The sequence below is a fragment of the Pollachius pollachius genome (assembly GCF_949987615.1).
Source record: "Pollachius pollachius genome assembly, chromosome: 15".
Classification (NCBI taxonomy): Eukaryota; Metazoa; Chordata; class Actinopteri; order Gadiformes; family Gadidae; genus Pollachius; species Pollachius pollachius.
In genome coordinates this window covers 19,038,403-19,058,542 of record NC_136948.1, presented here as the reverse complement: position 1 = coordinate 19,058,542, position 20,140 = coordinate 19,038,403, and the positions used below count along the sequence as shown (strand labels likewise).

At 45.6% G+C, this 20,140-nt stretch overlaps 1 protein-coding gene across 2 annotated transcripts in view; it reads left to right on the top strand.

The window, feature by feature from the left end:
- The window catches only part of dicer1 (dicer 1, ribonuclease type III), a 38,486-nt gene extending 27,479 nt beyond the window's left edge, over nt 1–11,007 (top strand). For both annotated transcript variants that reach the window (XM_079752653.1, XM_079752652.1), the window contains exons 24-29: nt 735–1,394; nt 2,298–2,532; nt 5,096–5,364; nt 6,139–6,301; nt 6,493–6,568; nt 6,882–11,007. In XM_079752653.1, the coding sequence (XP_079608779.1) occupies nt 735–1,394; nt 2,298–2,532; nt 5,096–5,364; nt 6,139–6,301; nt 6,493–6,568; nt 6,882–7,047 (1,569 nt within the window). In that variant the 3' untranslated portion in view covers nt 7,048–11,007. The remainder of the gene's footprint in view (nt 1–734; nt 1,395–2,297; nt 2,533–5,095; nt 5,365–6,138; nt 6,302–6,492; nt 6,569–6,881) is intronic.
- The last annotated feature ends 9,133 nt before the right edge of the window (nt 11,008–20,140 follow it).

Below are 20,140 nucleotides of genomic sequence, written 5' to 3'. Positions count from 1 at the left end.
TGTGTGTGTGTGTGCGCGTGCGTGCGTGCAAGACTGAGTAACACTTGGCTCTGCCGATTCCCTGTACACACATCTCAAAACAGCCTGATTTAACTGACCTTGGGCTGCTGTTGGCTCTGTAATCCCCGCAAATCTCTTTCAGCGTGTTGGAAAATGTCTGAGACGGGCTGTGTGAGCGCTACACCATTTTAGAGGAAGAATAGAAAAATATGACTTTTTTTCATGAAATTGCGTGTTGTACATGTAAACCTGTGTTTGGCTACCCTCTGACTCTGTGCACATGTTTGACGGTTGCACGTTTACAACGATTTGCGTATTTGGAATTGCTGTGGAGTCCTCGGGGGAATCGTCTGGGGCTGTTATTTTCTCATCCTTGTTTTCATCCAGATTCTTTCCTGATTGAATTCTGTTGGCCGTCAGAGCGTCTCTCTCTCGTTTTTGTCTCTCGTGTGTTACACTCTGCCGTCTCCTTATTGCAACTCCTCGCAAGCGTGTTTTGTGCAACTCCTCTCCACAAGGAAACAATTGATTGCTGTCGGTACAATAAGGATGTTCGTAGAACTAAGTGCCAAGCACTAACAAGCGCTAGGTTAACCCATTCCCCGAATACAACAGAGATAGCTAGAGTAAGATGCTTCACAACTAAGTACTATATCCAAGTACCAAATACAATAAGTGCGTACATCAAGTGCCAGGACTTACAACAAACCGTTACATGTCTTTCTTCCCCTCAGGCCAAAGATGAGCTGCAGGCCAACGGCCTCTCGGGAGAGGAGTACGACGACGAGGACGACGACATGGCGGAGGAGGAAGAGGAGGAGCTGGAGGCGGACGATGAGCCGGCGCTGAAGGACGAGCCCAAGGACGAGGTGAACATGGAGGAGGACCTGGAGTACTACCAGGAGCACATCAAGTTCATCGACAGCATGCTGATCGGCTCGGGCGCCTTCGGCAAGAAGATCACCATCGGCCTGCCGCCCTCGCCCACCCCTGCCTCCTCCCCCGCCGCCTCTTCCCCGGCCCCAGAAGAGTGGAAGCCTCCCCGCAAGTCTTCATCGCACGCCGCCTCCAACGCCGCCCCCCACTTCCCCTCGGCGGACGGGCCGCACGCGGGCGGCGGCGAGGAGTTTGACTACAGCTCGTGGGACGCCATGTGCTACCTGGACCCCAGCAAGGCGGGCGAGGAGGACGAGTTCGTGGTGGGCTTCTGGAACCCGTCGGAGGAGAGCTGCGGCGCCGAGCTGGGCAAGCAGTCCATCTCCTACGACCTGCACACGGAGCAGTGCATCGCCGACAAGAGCATCGCCGACTGCGTGGAGGCGCTGCTGGGCTGCTACCTGACCAGCTGTGGGGAGCGGGCCGCCCAGATGTTCCTCTGCTCGCTGGGCCTCAAGGTGAGCGGACCCCCTCGCCACCGACCACCGGAGGCAGTGGAGCACGGGATGGTTGCCAAACAATTAATACAGTTCCACCTAGGGTGGGGCGGTCGTCCAATCGTGGGTATTCTAGATATGCGATCCAATTGCCGGGGGTCATTGGGAGCAGTTATGTAAACTTCAAGTCATTAAATAGTTAAAGTTGCATGATAGATTTATTTGTTTACAAAAGTGATCGATATTTTAAATAAAATGTAAAAAAAAAAAAAAAAGCTTTTAGGGATGTGAATTAATCAACATATTCATGGCCGACCATTCAGTGGGTGATCTGAACGAATAATCGTTTCAAGCCATGGAAAATCTGCAGGAAATCGCTTAATATGCTTAATGTATGCTTTGTTTTTTGAATTTATTCATACATTTCTTCTCGCAAATACTAAACTTCTGTAAACTGACTATGTAACTTTCACAATGCGCTGGTGAATGACATCAAACTCTCCCCATTCAATGTTTATTAGCGCACTGGTGTTGTTGGTTTGTGTTGAATTTGACCATTGGGAACAAACTAATGGAAAAATGGAGATTCTGACCCCACACTCCCACCTCTAAACAGGCCCTCAAAACCCACCTTTTCAAGATCGCTTTCACCACATAACCTCCTTCCCTTCGCTCCCCTTCCTCCTTTTAACTATTCCTAGTTTTATCTACCTATTTTAGGTTTTAGCTACCTATTTTTATTTTGTCCTATTTTATCTTTTTAACTTTTTCCTTGTACACGTTCTTATTAAATGATTTTATTTTGTGTTCACTCTGTAAAGCGTCTGAGTTATATAAGTTGACTGTATCATTATCATTATCAGCCCTGTTGTCCTGGGCTCTTTAAACGCGTCCTGGATGTTGTGTCCTCTCCCCAACCCTCAGGTGTTACCGGTGGGCCGGCGGACGGAGGCCGTAGCGTTGGCCCCTGACCTGGGCTACGGCTGGCTGAAGATCCCCCCGCGCTCCATGCTGGACCACCCCGACGCCGAGCGCACCCTCAACCACCTCATCTCCGGCTTCGAGAACTTTGAGGCCAAGATCAACTACACGTTCCAGAACAAGGCCTACCTGCTGCAGGCCTTCACCCACGCCTCCTACCATTACAACACCGTCACTGGTCAGTGCTCTGAGCCACGCCTCCTACCATTACAACACCCTCAATGGTCAGTGCTCTGAGCCACGCCTCCTACCATTACAACACCGTCACTGGTCAGTGCTCTGAGCCACGCCTCCTACCATTACAACACCCTCAATGGTCAGTGCTCTGAGCCACGCCTCCTACCATTACAACACCCTCACTGGTCAGTGCTCTGAGCCACGCCTCCTACCATTACAACACCCTCACTGGTCAGTGCTCTGAGCCACGCCTCCTACCATTACAACACCCTCAATGGTCAGTGCTCTGAGCCACGCCTCCTACCATTTCAACACCCTCACTGGTCAGTGCTCTGAGCCACGCCTCCTACCATTTCAACACCCTCACTGGTCAGTGCTCTGAGCCACGCCTCCTACCATTACAACACCCTCACTGGTCAGTGCTCTGAGCCACGCCTCCTACCATTACAATTCCCTCAATGGTCAGTGCTCTGAGCCACGCCTCCTACCATTACAACACCGTCACTGGTCAGTGCTCTGAGCCACGCCTCCTACCATTACAACACCCTCACTGGTCAGTGCTCTGAGCCACGCCTCCTACCATTACAACACCCTCACTGGTCAGTGCTCTGAGCCACGCCTCCTACCATTACAACACCCTCACTGGTCAGTGCTCTGAGCCACGCCTCCTACCATTACAACATTGTCACTGGTCAGTGCGACCTCTACATTCTGTGTGCTTTGCGCCACCCATCCAAAATAATATATTTATTTTCGTTTTTGGTTTCTCTACATATATGAAGCGAATTTTGGGCACAGTGTGCCCAAATGCTTTGATTTTGCACAAAAATCATATTCAAAGTTTGTTTGTTTATTAATATTAATATTTGAATATTTATTTCGAATATATATTTTTACCATTAAATGCCCTTCAGTAAGACCTGTATATGTTTTGTCCAACAGAGGGCAGTGTATGAGTCAACGTCAATAGGCAGGCAATGATGTTTTCAGAACCTTTTTTTATTAAAAGTCAGACACAAACTGAATGCATTCGGTTTCATCAAAATGAAGATAAATAAGCCATCAAAAATAAAGTCAAATAAGCCAGTCAGGCTAAACAGAAAAGACAAAATAAATAAAGGTAGGCCTATAAACAAAAACCCATCCTACCAGCCATTAACGGCCCATTAACAAATTGAGAGATGGGGAAAGGTTCGGAAGCGCTTGCCCACAGTCCTCGGCTTGTGGAGAAAAAAGGGAGGGAGAAGTGAAATATGGAGTTATTGTATATAACGGATCAGAAGGGTCCATGTCAACGTGGCTAGTGACAATTCTGATCCAATTAGATTTCTAAACTGAATAGTTGTATTCCTATCATGCAATCCGAATGTACTGTATATATTGCATTTACAAAAGTGGTAAGTACGGCCATATATCTCTCGCGCACAACCGTTATGTTGGTCTGGACTTATACGATATATGTAAGGGATAATGTTGTACAGAACGCCTGTCATGATCGGGAAAATAAGCCCCGACAGGGCGAACCGGACCCCGACGCGAAGCGGAGGCGTCTTGCTTCGCCCTGAAGGGTATTATTTTCCATAATGACCGGCGCGTTCTATACATTATCCCGCTTATTACACGGCTCCTTGCCAAAACGAAACAATATCTTCACACGGTGTGTCTTTTTACAATTACCATTCGTAGTGTTGATCAGCAGAGAAATAGTCCGCCAAAGACGGTGACGTCGCTTAGCAACCGGACACGCTGGGGTTGATAAGTTACCGGACTACTTGCGGAGTGATAAGAAAGACGAATCAGGCAAAAAATCCACTTTCCTTGACAGCGGTCTAGTTCGCCACCTACAGGAGCCCAGATGACCAATAATAGCCTTGCTAATGAGCTCGCGATTCACAACTTCACCAGGCGTGGAAAAGCCTCGGAATCTGAATTGAAAACAACGTTCAAGCATAGACATTTACAAAAGATAATGCCCATAACAGGTTCAAGTCTAAAGGGCTGTCTAATATTCGTTCAAATATTGATTTATTTTTTGTTATTCGAATAACGAAGTTCGGAGTCAAAGCCCTAGTGTGCGTTGGTCTTCACACTACAGGGGCGAACGGTTATTATTCAGCACACTGATTATTCTCTTAAAATGCCCCATTCCAATATTGAGGAAAACCACCCGCATGTAAATGCAGTGAGTATGATGTGATTGGTCAGGAGGCCCCTCGCCCCCCCCCCCCCCATTCCCCAATGACCTTTCCTCCCAATATTGCTAATACTATTCCCCCAAATAAATGGTAAATGGACTGCATTTATAAAGCACTTTTCTTACCAGTTGCCAGTCAAAGTGCATTACAATATTTCCTAACATTCAACCATTCACACACCAACGGCGGATTCAGCCATGCAAGGCCACAGCCAGCTGGTCAGGAGCAGTCAGGGCGAGCTGCCTCGCTCAGGGACACCTCGACGCTCAGCTAGGAGGAGCCGAGGATCGAACCGGCAACCTTCTGGTTACCAGCCGACCCGCTACACCTCCTGAGCCTCACGCCTCCCCCCCCGCTCTCTCCCACCAGACTGCTACCAGCGGCTGGAGTTCCTGGGCGACGCCATCCTCGACTACCTCATCACCAAGCACCTCTACGAGGACCCGCGGCAGCACTCCCCCGGCGTGCTGACGGACCTGCGCTCGGCGCTGGTCAACAACACCATCTTCGCCTCGCTGGCCGTCAAGTACGACTACCACAAGTACTTCAAGGCCATCTCGCCCGAGCTCTTCCACGTCATCGACGACTTTGTGCAGTTCCAGCTGGAGAAGAACGAGATGCAGGGCATGGACTCCGAGGTGGGCGGGCGCGCACGTGCACACACACGCGCACGTGTACGCACACACACACACACACACACGTATACACCGCATACGTCTCATCGCTTCTACATCTTAATGCGTACGTCAGCGCTGAGCCACAAACCTCCTCGTCACAGAAAATGCAATCATGCCCATCTTTGTTAAAGTTGTTCACCAAAAGAATAAATGACATATTTTCCTAGAAAATCTACCGGCACAGAGGACGCCAGTGTCTGTGAATGTGTTTCACATTCGAGCGATATGATCACTGAAGCGAGAGATGCATTTGGATTGAATTTGTCAGTAAATGGCTATCTTGGCACTAAATCTCTTCCCATGCTGCTGGCGGAGGGATGTTGTTTTGATACTTGGGGGCATAAACAAGGACACATAAACCCAGAACACACAAAGGAGAAAGAGGAAACATGAGTCGAGGGCCGGGAGACAAATGAAAGGCGGTGCGGTGTGAAAGTTCTACCGCCCCTGTGCCCCGACCTGTGTTTGGTGAGAATCGCCCGCTCAGCGACTTCCAGTTCCCTGTCGTTCTTGCCCGAGACCCAGGGGAATAGCGTTGAACACTTTTACATTCCTGTCTATTCTTTCTTTTTTTGGAGGTCTTTATTTTTCCCTCCACCCCAGGTCAACGTTACAACCCTTTCAGGAGTGCTTTGCCCTTGCCTTTTTTATTTCTTCTTTTTCTTTTCTTTTTGCAACACTATGGGCGCGCATGTGAAGCCAACTCACACAGACCCCCTTTCTCTCTTTCCTCAGCTGCGGCGCTCGGAGGAGGCAGAGGAGAAGGAGGAGGACCTGGAGGTCCCCAAGGCCATGGGGGACATCTTCGAGTCGCTCGCAGGGGCAATCTACATGGACAGCAGAATGTCGTTGGAGACGGTGTGGCAAGTGTATTATCCAATGATGAGGCCACTTATAGGTGAGGCGCCTCACTGGGGACTGGGGGCCTTTCTCATTCATCAACTGTCGAGAAGTTCAAGTGATTGGAAACATTCTATATATTTTCTGCATTGGGGGGAGGCTTGCTCTTCAGTGTTTCCTTTCTTGTTCTTTGATTCCCCCGTCGCCCCCCTCTGACCACTGCTCTGAAACCCTCTCTGCATCCTTCAGAAAAATTCTCTGCCAACGTGCCGCGCTCCCCGGTGAGGGAGCTGCTGGAGATGGAACCGGAAACCGCCAAGTTCAGGTGAGGACCGGCACAAAGTGGTTCTTCGACACATTACTGTTTGTCTTTGTTCAACCCCGTTTGTGAGCGCCATCGGGTCAAATGACAGCGGGTGCTGCGTTGTTTCTTCTTAAAGACTTGATGAATTGTCCAGATGATGAGAAACTATCCATTGACGTATTTAATTTAACAGTTTGGATACCCATTTCAATTTTACCATCACACATTAAGTGCTTTCAGTGCAGTGGTTAAGTATCTACTTAAACGATATTGACGGAGGACACTTTAACTCCCGATTCGCATTTGTGACCCCGCCCTCGCCCTTCGTCCCCAGCCCTGCGGAGCGGACGTACGACGGCAAGGTGCGCGTGACGGTGGAGGTGGTGGGCAAGGGCAAGTTCAAGGGCGTGGGCCGCAGCTACCGCATCGCCAAGTCTGCGGCCGCCCGCCGGGCCCTCCGCAGCCTCAAAGCCAATCAACCTCAGGTGCAAGGCAGCTGAGCGCCTCCTCCCCGCCGCCAGGGAGCTAGCGCCCTAAGCTAACGAGAGGCAGAGACACGAGGCTCGCGCTGACCTCTGCCCTGTAACCTTTGCCTCCCCCTCGACGGCACGACCACGGCGGGCCGGGGAACACTGGGGGGCTGCAACGCAAGAAGCGAACCGGTCTCGCAACGGATTTCAACCTTGGTTATTTTGTTTCATTTTTTTGTTTTCATATTTTGCGCAAACACAATCTTTCCTTTCCTTTCCTTCTCTGCTTTGTGAAACCACAGGAGTGCTTTAGCGATGTTAAGCAAGGCGTTGCAAGGGGAACGCGAGGGCTCGGGTCGCCTGGTCTGCTCATTATTCACTTTGTTTTAACATGAAGCGAGGCGTGTTAGGCTTGTTGTGTGGTGTTGGTGTGTACATAGTTTAGATCCGAGGTGTGAATCAAAAGTCCTGCAGCTGGGTGGGGTTAGGGCTGGAGTAACGCTATACTCCTCGGCCTGTGCCCTCGTGCCAGTTTATTAAGCTGTTTGGAAAACAAAAGGTTGCCCTCGGCCATCGGAGGCCTCGGACAGAGTCTTTCCACCTCTCTGTTGCGCTACTGCCTCAAAATTGTATTTTAAATCAGTTTTGCACTTATTTCATTAGGGTCTGTTATTTTGAGACCTGAGAAAATTAATTTGCGTAGCAAAGTCTATATAAAAATAAATAAGTAAATGAAAACTACATTTTTATAATATAGTTTGCCATCGTTTTTAAGGCCTACCATATCCTGCAAAAATGATAGGAATTTCAAACATTCCCAGTTACTGTAATTTAAAATAGATTTTTACTTTGGGTTTGCATGTCGTTGAAACATATGTGTTGACCCTAACAACTGGACTGCTTATATGTAATTAACGTTTAATTAATGGTGATTGTGCCGGAGGGGGCCATGAAGAAACACAATGTTGGCAGCCTGACTGTGCCCCAACCCTTTTTGATACGCAGTGATTTAAAATGACATTGTTCATCTTTAGCTCGACCAATGACTTTAATAATGACATCGAACCAAGAAATTGCTTTCCACAAAAATAATATTCAACAGGCATACTAAGAGAAAGACATATCAGCCGTACAATATGCTGCAGATGTTTCCTCAAAGATAGGATGCTTGTGTAAGGAACAGGCAGACAAAAAAGGAATGTTTCTCCAGAAACGGACCGTTTCAATATCAACACATGTAGTGGTCCTTGCATCCCTCATTTACCAAAGCTTTTTGCAGATGTGACTGTTAGATTGAAGTCACTCCCAAGGATTAGGCAGGCCAGCAGCTTATCCTCGCTTTTTTCACTTCAGGTTTTGTTTTGCTTTTGCCTCAATGTGTTTTTTTTTATTTTATTTTTTTTATACACGATCAGCCCCTTCTCATTCAAATACCTCAATTAATTGCATGCATTTTCTATATATTTTTTCCTTGTTTGGTGCTATCGTTTTTGTATTGAGCTTGAATTCTCACTTTTTTTGCACTGTAACTAAATACCTCTTTGTTTGACCTATTTTTATTTGGTTTTGTTTCATTTTTTTAATCTGTTGGGTGTGGTTGTCCTGTCCTATAAGGCGCTGTAGGGGTGCGGTGTATTGTCAGACTCCCCTGCCTGATGCAAAGCTGAAACAAGACATTTTGAGCGTGGAGGGAGTGTGTTTTCTGCACAAAAGCCCAACAATTGCATCCCCTCATTTCCTAATCATGGATTTAATTAGTCGCCAAACGCTTAAATCACATGGACATCACCAAACATATGTTATGCAATGGCTATGTGTGACATCAACCAGCATCATTTCAGCCAATAAGAGGCTCTTGCAATGTCTGCTTTACCATGGATCGTGATGTCCCTTGGGCGTGGCTTTAGTGTTTATCTACTCATTATTATTTTATTTTGGGCGGTAGGGATCGCTTTTCATGAATACATTTATTTTGTGGGTAGGCTCTCTTAAATGCTCATGGAGGTAATCTGATTGCACTCTGTAGCACGAATTGCAATTATTTCAGGAAATGTCGTACACTCTCAACTGACAAGAAAAAGTAAGTGTTAACTAAACCTCTGTGAATGGCACTCTTGCAAAGTACTGTTAGCATGGCTACCTAAACTCTATTTGAACATCTAAACATAACACCTTATGTGCTTCTACCTCAATCTATAGATAAGAAATATTTTTTAAAAGTATGATATGTATTCCTGATTAGTACTGCCCTTTTAACAAATGCTTATGGCAGGGACACATACTGTAGTCTTTACTGTGATACCTGTACCTTGAAAAGCGTACACATGTGTGTTTGTAGACAACAAATTGCACTCTTGAGTCGACATTCCCACAGAACAAAAAAGGTAGACAGCATTGAAAAACAACCAACTCCCCAGACCACATTATCCAGTGCCTTCTGACCGTAACAAGACCGTGTCTATTGAACACTGCTGGCCGCGGCAACAGCTTAGTTCTACGGGATGTAGGGATGCAAAGACTCGCCTTGGAGTGCCATACATGTCTTTGTTCTGGATGTCGAGGGTTTAGCTTCTATAGGCATTGTAAATAGCCATGTAAATAGTGAGGTGGGAGTTATGCTTCAAAATAGTAACCTTCAATTATGAGAATGTGAACTAAAGTAGAGAAGAAAAAAGTATGGATGTGACCTACATTTTTTTCTTCATTCAACTCTTTAATGTAGTATTACCAGTAAACAGAGTGCGATCGGTCATTATTTCTGAAGCGAGAGTCCAAACCACTTGTCGTCGTCCCCCACCCCCAAGAGAGTAGGCCTACCATTGAATCATTGTGATCCTTTTAACATCAGAGAAAGCTACATCCAACAGCCTACATGTAACCCACAGTGGTCATGTTTTCGTCACTCAATCACAAAGGCACACGGAACATTTGTTGAACCTGGAAAAGAAAAACAATACAAGGAAAAACTAAGTGGAGTGCCACACCTGTTTTTTTCTTATTTTGTGTGTGACGTGTTACAAAATGAGATTATAATTGGTGGCATGAATTTTGTACAACCTCATTGTTATGTAGGTGGTTTTGTTAAGTGGCAGGTGGATGTCATGCAGGCGGTCAATTCTTTTTTTGTTTGGTTTTGTTAAGGGAGTGATGAAGTGGATGTTTTTGTTTTGTTTGTGCGTCACCAGCAGGATTATACTCTTATTGGTAATGTGATGGGATATGTGTTTTGTTGTTGTTTTTCGGTATTTGTCTGTTTCTTCATGTAGCACAATGGAGCATTGCACTTGGGCGCCAAACTTTACCTCATGTTGGAGTGAAATGGAGAACAGAGGGAAGAGAGACTGAAGGTGTTTGTGTGTATTTATTTGATGTGCGCACACGGCTTTTGGTTAGGAGGACTTGCTTGTTTCACTTTGCTGCTGTTTCAGTTGCTGGTGAAATACAACTCTGTTCAAAGGAGAACAAAGACTGCCACAAGAGAAGAATTAAACGGGCATGTGATTAATACACTGAAGACTCTCACACACACACACACACACACACACACACACACACACACACACACACACACACACACACACACACACACACACACACACACACACAAGCACACTCACACACACACGCATAAATAAATATGGTATTGGAGCCGCCTCCCTTTTCTGTATTGGTAAAGGAAGGGCTAATCCACACTAAACACCACAGAAACTAGGCTTCACCAAGCAGTGAAACACCAGCAGATTACAGAATGACGTGCTTTCTACCAGTATGGTGATGCAAGGGATGAGGGGGGGGGAACACAATGGGCCATTACCTGCAGTTCGAAGATTTTAAAGGACGTTGAATTGAATTCAAATGAAACTCCTCCCTCATATACTGTAATACCGTGCTGTGGTGGTTTGCGGTCTGCACCTTATGGATCACAGTTACCTATTCATTTATTTTTTGTTTCTTTTTTTTTTTGTAATTCTTGTAGCCGAATCTATATAAATATACAATAAAAGTAATGGTATGGTCGTTCACGTATTTCATTGAGTGGAATTTGTATTTCATGAGCGTGTAAGGAAACTGAACTATGCCGAGGTCTCCTGGAAGCCACTGACTGCACATGCAGAGCCTTGGGCTTCCCTTTGCAGCCTTGCTCCGAGCACCAGCCACTTAACGAGCCACCCGGGGCTTCTCAACCCCCCCCCCCCTTACCTGTTTCACATGACGCAAGCACCCGAGTGGTAAACGTTATATGGTGCCCTCCTAAGTTGGAGGGCACTAGTAATATTATCTTTAGTTACTATTGGTGGCAGAGGTGGAGGTTTTCTAGTCTTCAATTAGCCTTTTAACATGATTCCGATTAACAATGTATCATGAGAACACAGGAGTGATGGTGACCTGGATATGGTCCTCCGTACACCTATGTAGATATCACATAAAAAATCAACCGTTTCCAGCTAGAATAGTCATTTACAACATTAACAATATCTAGACTTTATTTCTGATTAATGTTATCTTCATTGAACAAACCTGTGCTTTTCGTTAAAAAATAAGGACATTTTTAAGTGACCCCAAACTTTTGAGTGGTGGTGTACGTCTGGCCGCGTGCTCGGGTGGAGGCGGTACCTCGGGACCTGGATGGACAGGCCTCTCCTCTGGGGAACGGGGTCGTCCATTCTGCTGGCTCCTACCATGACGGGATCCCAACGGGAATTTCTGTCTATTCTTGGCAAAACCTGCACATTCATAAAACCTTTGCTAAATTCTCACCATGAGTTATTAAATTGGAAAAATGTGTTTTGCCCCTGATAGGCTGACATTTTAGTGCTCAAGTTTATATTGGCTTTGCAATGTGACAAGGGCTAGTTTAATTGCAGTACTACACTATATGTTTTTTGAAATATAGATTTTGTAATGCACAATAAGTGATGGCTTTGCTAAAAGCTTTGCTACAATTCTCCATTTCAACAGCCCAAATTATTAACAGGTTACGTTCAACGGATGGATTGTAGTTGCAAAGGTTTGCCAGAAGGTTGCCAATAAGGAGGCTTGATGGCTGACGTGTACGTTTTAGATGTATAGTCGACTCGTGAGTGCCTACCGCACTCACAAGAACTACGGGACAGAATTCAGAATTCCTGCAACTTATTTCTCCTTGAAAAGTAATTTAGTGGGATATGATAATGGAAGGAAAAATATTTATTAGTATTACTCAATTAGGGATAAATCAAATGTCTTTAATATGATAATTATATCACAAAGCTTTATGGTAGGTCTATTTCCTGCTGAAGTTTGGCCTGCATTTGCCTGCATCAGTGTTAACACCATCAAACAAACTCTGACCTTTCTGTTTAACTACTTTCTGTACATCTGAATGGAATGAATACAATCCACCACACACACAGACACACACAGACACACACACACACACACACACACACACACACACACAAAAGAATGGCTAAATGATATCACACAGACCCAGAGTCCAAAGACTTGTGGCTTTAGCATGCTGTTGCACTTCTGTGACTGGACTGGACCCCATTCATGTGGACTGGGAGCGTCCTACTGGGGGGCTTGTTTGTAACCACACAGAGAAAAGAGAACCCCCCATCTTTTAAATCCGGTACCCATTAAAATGCAACTCTGGACAACGTTTCAATGGAGCCCCCATAGGCCTGGCATCTGTACGGAGCCACGGTTTATCCCTCTGGAAGCCCAATAGCCCTGACTATAGGCCCTGACTATAGTCCCTGGCTATAGGCCCTGGCTATAGGCGCTGGCTATAGGCCCTGGCTATAGGCCCTGGCTATAGGCCCTGGCTATAGGCCCTGACTATAGGCCCTGGCTATAGGCCCTGACTATAGGCCCTGACTATAGCCCTGACTATAGGCCCAGGCTATATGTGGACATTTAGATTTAGGGCATTTATCCAGAGCAACTTAAAATAAGTACAATTGTCAGAAGAAGAGAAACAACACTATATTGCTGTTGGTACAGTAAGGATGTTCATAGAAGCAAATGAACAGCACTAAAAATCGCTAGGTTAACCCATTCCCCATAAACAACAAAGATAGCTAGGATAAGATGCTACATAACTAAGTACTATAACTAAGTATGACATACAATCAGTGCGTATATTAAGTGCCAGGACCTAAGCGCATAAGTGGGAGGGGGAGGCTATGCAGAGACTAGGTGAACTCTGAATGTGGAAGCCTAGCCAAACAGCCGTGCTCTCGGCAGAGGGGTTCTGGGGTGCAGCGACGGAGGGAAATGAACACAGGCTAATGGTGACTTATGGGCTGTGTTGACGATATGCAGCAGCGGCCCGTGTCACTTGAGCCATTTATTCTGCGCGCTGTAAAAACAAAAAGGCACGCCGAATAAATACCAGTGCCTGGTATGGTCTGAGAGTGCGGCACCATGTGCATTGTTTCCCACCGGGGTCCTTTAAGACACAGAGTTAAAGGTATTTGGGTGACCCCCCGACCACGGGTCCCTAGCCAGCGGTAAACTGTCTGCCACTCAGGGCACACGCGTTCACTCAGGACGGCCTTTCCACCCGGCGCCATCTTGTTTCATTGTCTCCTCTGGCTGAAGGTCCGAGTCTCCCTCTGTGACGACATAGACCAAGAACAGACCTGGAACAGACCTGGAACAGACCTGGAACAGACCTGAAACAGACAGGTTGACCTGACAGGCCCTAGTCCAGGGGTCAGCACACTTCACTCTCAAGAGCCATTTCTGGCCATTTTCTAAGCCTCTTCTGGAGCCACAAAACCTATTTATAAATATAAACCCTGTTTATAAATGAAGATAACACAGCATCTAACGTTTATATACTGTTCAGTTATACTACATATAAAATAACCAATAGCCGATAGTTTGTTGAATTTATAAAATGTCTGGGTGTAGGATGTGACGTTTATTTTAACTGAAAAAATATTAAAACAATTGAATTAGCTAATTTAGTGAAACAGTATCACCTTGAACTCCAAAAAAAAAGTAAATATTTTATTTTTAAAAAATGAAAGCGGAGCTGCTGCAGAGGGGAAGAGTCACGTTGGGTTCCAGAGTCACGGTTGCGGACCGCTGCCCTAGTCTGAACAACATGTGTTAACAAAGCACCAGGCGCGTCAAAAGTCTACTTGTTTACTGCTAAGTTTTTGAATTATGCGGTTTCAATTAACATTGAATTTGCGTAGAAGTTGTATATTGATGATCTAGCCTCGGGACATGGATTTCATCAAACCTCCGTGAATATATAAATTGTGTTCCTGGTGAGGAACCCAATTTAAATGGATGTAAGGCAGTTTGTACTAGCCTATCTGCTACATGCGGTAAAATGTTCCTCCAGTCTTCAACACCCTATTTCGCGATTGGCCGTCTTTAACGTGACGATACAAAGGATCAAGACTGTGATTTGAATTAAACTGTTTGTTGAAGCTGGTCAGCGGGACGGTAAATAAGAAAGTGCATCTTCTTAGAGAGATAATCATCGTAAGGTCATCTCTTCGTGATGTCGAAGCTGACACTGCTGATTTGTCACGCGGTCGGTTGGCAGTAGGAAGCGTGCACACGCACCACACGCACGGACATTCTCATCACCGTTCACCCGGGTTACATCAACCCCTCATAGAGCTACTCCATCATTTTTTTTTTCTGATGAGACGCAAGCAATCATTGCGATATTGAAATCAGGCTGGATGGCGGGAAACAGCGAGGCTCCTTATGGCGGGGGAGCGCTTGGATGACGCGGGAGATAATTAAAACCTCGTTCCGGAGCGCGCGCGGCTGATTTCCATCGGTCGAGGCCACGTCGGCAGCGCTGCGGGTAAATTGCTCCCTCTGCCCCCGCGACGAGGGTAATGAGCTGTGGTTAGGCCCGACACCACGTCCGTTTGATTGACCGCAAATGAGAAATAGGCCGTCGACGGGGGGCCAAACATCCGCGGAGGACTTTAAATATGATGCAGTGAGCGCAAGGCGGTGAATCACAGTCTAAAACGATGCTATTAGGTGTGTGTGTGTGTGTGTGTGTGTGTGTGTGTGTGTGTGTGTGTGTGTGTGTGTGTGTGTGTGTGTGTGTGTAGTGATACTTGGATATTGTCAATCTCGGACGAAATGCCATATTATAAAGATAATAGTGAATCATTCTCCCCTTTCTCTCTGCGGTGAATGTTTTCAGTCGATTTGAATCGCAGGATCATTTTCTACTTTCTTTTGTAAAAAAAAAAAAAAATGTCATCAATTTGATCCTACAGCGTATTACTTTCATCTCGCATCTGATTTGCGTTTCATTTAAACGATGTTTTTCCCTGCGTTGTCTTTAGTCAGAAGATGGCCTCGTTTTTGAAATAGCCTACCGTGTGTGTGTGTGTGTGTGTGTGTGTGTGCGTGTGCGTGTGCGTGTGCGTGTGCGTGTGTGTGTGTGTGTGTGTGTGTGTGTGTGTGGGTGTGTGTGTGTGTGTGTGTCCGTAGGCTTAAATAAAGATGGACGAGATTTTGTCAAGGAATGGCCCCCTAAATGATTCACTGCGTTTAACGTCAGTCTCACGATCTACATTCCCATTCTTTATGTATATAGTATATCATATATAATAGGCTGCGTTTCTTCAAAAAACAACTCAATGTATCTCCAGAAAATGCATCCAATGAGTAGCAATATAAAAGATAATAATAAAGAAAAAAAAATGTCTGACATTATAAATCGTTAACCAATGTTGTCATTATAGGCCTGATGAATATTCCTGTGCATAGAAATCATGTTATATATTCATGGCATTAATAGAAAATCAAATGTCTTGGCTTAAGAAGCCTCAGTTCCTTTATCAAATATTATAGAACTAAAACAACAATTGCTAAATTAGGTAGCTGTTAAATAGTGTTACAGTATTTAGTTACGGTATACCTCTTGAGAAAAAAAAACCGATATGTGTAGAGTTAGTCTATGTCTGGAGCATATTATTACAAATATAAATATATGTTTCTACAAATGTAAAAACATGATTTTTTTGAAATGTTTCACAAACACACCCTTGAGAAACCCGAAACCACAACTCGCCCTCAACGTGAACCTTTGACCCCCGCTTGTACATTTTGGGGTGGCACTGCAGTGTAGACACTGGAACGGCTGTAGACCAAGCAAACCCCCCCCCCCCCCCCCCCCCCATAAGAACAGGGCCGACTGTGGTCAAGAACGCCATGCTGACGCCCCTCCCTTTTAATCTGGGGGACATCATTGGCCCATGTATCCTGAAGCCCCTCCCCTTTCATCTGGGGGACATCATTGGCCCATGTATCTTGAAGACCCTCCCCATTTCCCAGGAACAGTGACAATAGATTGGCTGAGAGTAACGCTAAGCAGACGCACTTCTCCCTCTGCAATGTCTATTGTTAGGGTTAGGGTTACACTGACACCATCGTGTGTGTGCCTGTGTGTGTGTATGAGTGTGCACGTGCCTGCCTTCTTGTGTTTGTTGCAGTGCTTTTTGCTTCCCATGCACAACAATTTTTCACATCATTTACTTTTCTTTCTCATTGCCATTATTCATATGGTTTTGATATTTTAATCTATCTTGAATAGCCTGTATGTGGAAATACATTGTTGTTTACAGGGAATGGGTTAACCTAGTGATTGTTAGTGCTGGTCACTTGGTTCTATGAACATCCTTTATGTACCGACAGCGATATATTGTTGTTTCTCTTCTTCTGACTATTGTACTTATTGTAAGTCTATCTGGATAAATGCACAAAATCTTAATGTCCACGCCTATAGACAGGGCCTATAGTCAGGGCCTATAGCCAGGGCCTATAGTCAGGGCCTATAGCCAGGGCCTATAGCCAGGAACTATAGCCAGGGCCTACAGTCATGGCCTATAGTCAGGGCCTATAGTCAGGGCCTATAGTCAGAGCCCATAGCCAGGGCCTATAGCCAGGGCCTATATCCAGGGTCTATAGTCAGGGCCTATAGCCAGGGCCTATAGTCAGGGGCAAGGGCGTAGGAACCGGGGGGGACGGAGGGGACGTGTCCTCTCCAATATTGGAGACAGGCGCATTTGTCCCACCTAAAAATTATACCGGGGGGAGAAAAATATTTTATTTTATTTTGAAAGCGCAACACAGCGTCTTGTCACTGCTTCTTATTCTAAAAAAACTGGATTGAGCAATTAAAGAATTGATTTGATATTTATCAGTTCATTACTGCCATTCAAAATGTGTTTTCCTTTACATTTACAAATGTATCTTTTTAGTAGAAAATAAAAATATATTTGTGAATTTTTTCAGTGTAGTTCATTTATGACATATTTCTGTTCAAACCATTAACGGATCTGTCAGGTTTCCGATATGTGTCCCCCCAATGTTAAACTCATTCCTACGCCCCTGGTCAGGGGACTATAGTCAGGGCCTATAGTCAGGGCCTATAGCCAGGGCCTATAGCCAGGGCCTATAGCCAGGGCCTATAGCCAGGGCCTATAGTCAGGGCTATTGTGCTTCCAGAGGGATAAGCCGGGGCTCCGTACAGACGCCAGGCCTATGGGGGCTCCATTGAAACGATGTCCAGAGTTGCATTTTAATGGGTACCGGAGTTAAAAGATGGGGGTTCTCTTTTTTTCCGTGTGGTTACAAACAAGACCCCCCTTGAATTTTTTTTTTTTTTAAAAACCTTATTGAGTCGTGCTCTTGACCAGTTTGTGTGTGTGTGGGTGAGTGTGTCTATGTGTGTGTGTGTGCGCGTGCTCGCGTCTGTGTGTATGTGTTTGCGTTGTGTACACAAGAACCAGGTCTTTCCAGGAAAGGGAGACATGTTAAAATGGCCTAATAAAATAGAGCAATGGCCTTTGTAGAGTAACTGCAGACAGCAATTAGCAAACCTAATGAATCAGTCACTTCCTGAGCACACGGAGCGCATGGCCTTGTTGCACACTACCGTACTTGTGGCCCAAGCAACATGTCCTCCGCAAATGGCTTGAGATCAATATGTCCATTCAATCAGGAATCATAGGCTAATGCTATACAGCTTCAGTTTTAGTAAATCACATCCTTCTACAAACGTACCGAAAAACAATGCTGTTGTCTATGCTGTTGTCTATTTCGGGCCTCGGTTGGAATGCATGATCAAACCACCCCCCCTCCCCCAACCACTCACATCTGAGCTGACCCTATTCTTTTCCATTATCTAAACCTATGATTATTAGTCATTAGCAATTGGAGAGGAAAATATGAAGTTGATTGTCTTGGGGTTGTGCTGGAGGAGGAGGGCAGCGGGGCACGCGATGCAGCCAGGCCCAGTGCTGGTGTTATTAGGGCTGGGGGGGATCTGGTGACATGGGTGAGCTGGTCGTGAGCACCGCACCGCAGCAATCGCTGTGTCCGCTCGCGTTAGGGGTGGGCCGCGGCGAGCCCCGCCAGCCCTCCACGGCCGCCCTGTATCATGTTAGCAGCACCGAGAGTCAGCCTGCAGCCGCGCATGACGGGTCTATCCCAGGTGGCCATTTTGGATTGTGTGTGTGGGGGTGGGTGGCTGGTTTGGTTTGTGTGTGTTTGTGTGTGTGTGTGTGTGTGTGTGTGTGTGTGTGTGTGTGTGTGTGTGCGTGTGTGTGTGTTTGTGTGTTTTTATGTGAGAGTGAGTGTGTGTGTGTGTGTTTGTGTGTGTGTTGAATGGGGAATATTGTTAGGTCAGTGGGACGTGGTCTTTGGTATTGCAGAAACCATTGTTGTCGGATCTTATAATTTTGTCTTTATGCTTAATAATATATTATATATATCTTCCATTCAATGAGTTGTTGTTAAGGTCCTATCTATGAAACACATGAATAATGATACAAAATTCCTTCGTTACATAGTAAGTATATCAGAATGTTATACTTTAATAGTATTATTGCTGTTAAAGACCGACCAATAGCTTTCTATATTGTCAATAGCTCACAATTACATCAAATAAAAATGGAAGCATTATTATTCCTTAAATATTATATTTACTTTTCTTTTATTAGGTAAATATGAAGACCAGTATTTCTGCCTTGAAATTGAATCTCTGCATTATAACCCTCTAAACACCGCATCCTACAGTAAATATTTCATGCATATTGATGACTTATATTTCATACAGATATTTAAACCACATGTCCACATGTATTGTGAGGTTCTATCTATCTGTCAGTCTGTCAGTCTGTCTTTCATTTTCTCTTCTTCTTTCCTTTCCCCAAAGCTTTAAAGTCATCGTTTTCAGGAGATGGCTGCCCTGACGCGGCGGCCACCGGTATGTGCCAACGCCGTGTGCCCGGCGCTGCTCCCGGTGAGGCAGAGCTCCAGCGGTTTTCCTTGATAACCACCAGAGATAGAGCCATCCCGCGGCTCCCCCCAGAGAGGGGGCTCTGCAGGGCCCACCGCCGCGGTCGGAGCCCGGCTGTTGTGATTGGTAATACAGTGCAGCTGTGACCATGAAATCAGGACTTAGCCTAATTAGCCACTTTGAAGCGTATATTTAATACCAAAATCTTCGACAAAATACCGGGGATCTGGTGCAGGGATACAGGGATCTGGTGCTACTTGAAGATAATCCGATACCCCAGCCTTTGGTCTCCGTGCCCGCTCCCTCCTTCACAGCTCTTGGGGGACCGGGCTCTCGGTGCGTCGGAGTGTCTGTTTGAGAGCCAGACAGAGGAGCTCCATTGGTATTCATAGGAGACAGCCCAAGTATGACATGCGTTTTTTGTTTTTATTTCAAAAGGACAACAAGCCTTAAGTATAACCTTACAGTGTTATTAGGGTGGCTATTCCCCCTGCCATGAAGACCTCTATGTTGGACCCTTTAGTATTAAAGCTTTAGTGTTGAAATTGTCGGCCGGGGCCATGTTACTGCAGCCTTTATTGAAGTCTTTAGCAGATGGCACACAGGGCATGACATGATTGAATGTGGCAAGATGCTGCCTTTTATCTACGTATTACGCCAGGATACTGTAATTTAGCTAAATACGACAACATTTATTTCGACTAATGCAGTGGGGAACATGATTCTGAGGAAGGTAACAATGATTATTTTTTTCCCTCGCTTTTATTCATCTCTTATTCCTCAAATGCCTCAAAGGTCAAATGTACATATCTGTTCTAATACTTTAATTTCTTTTTTTGA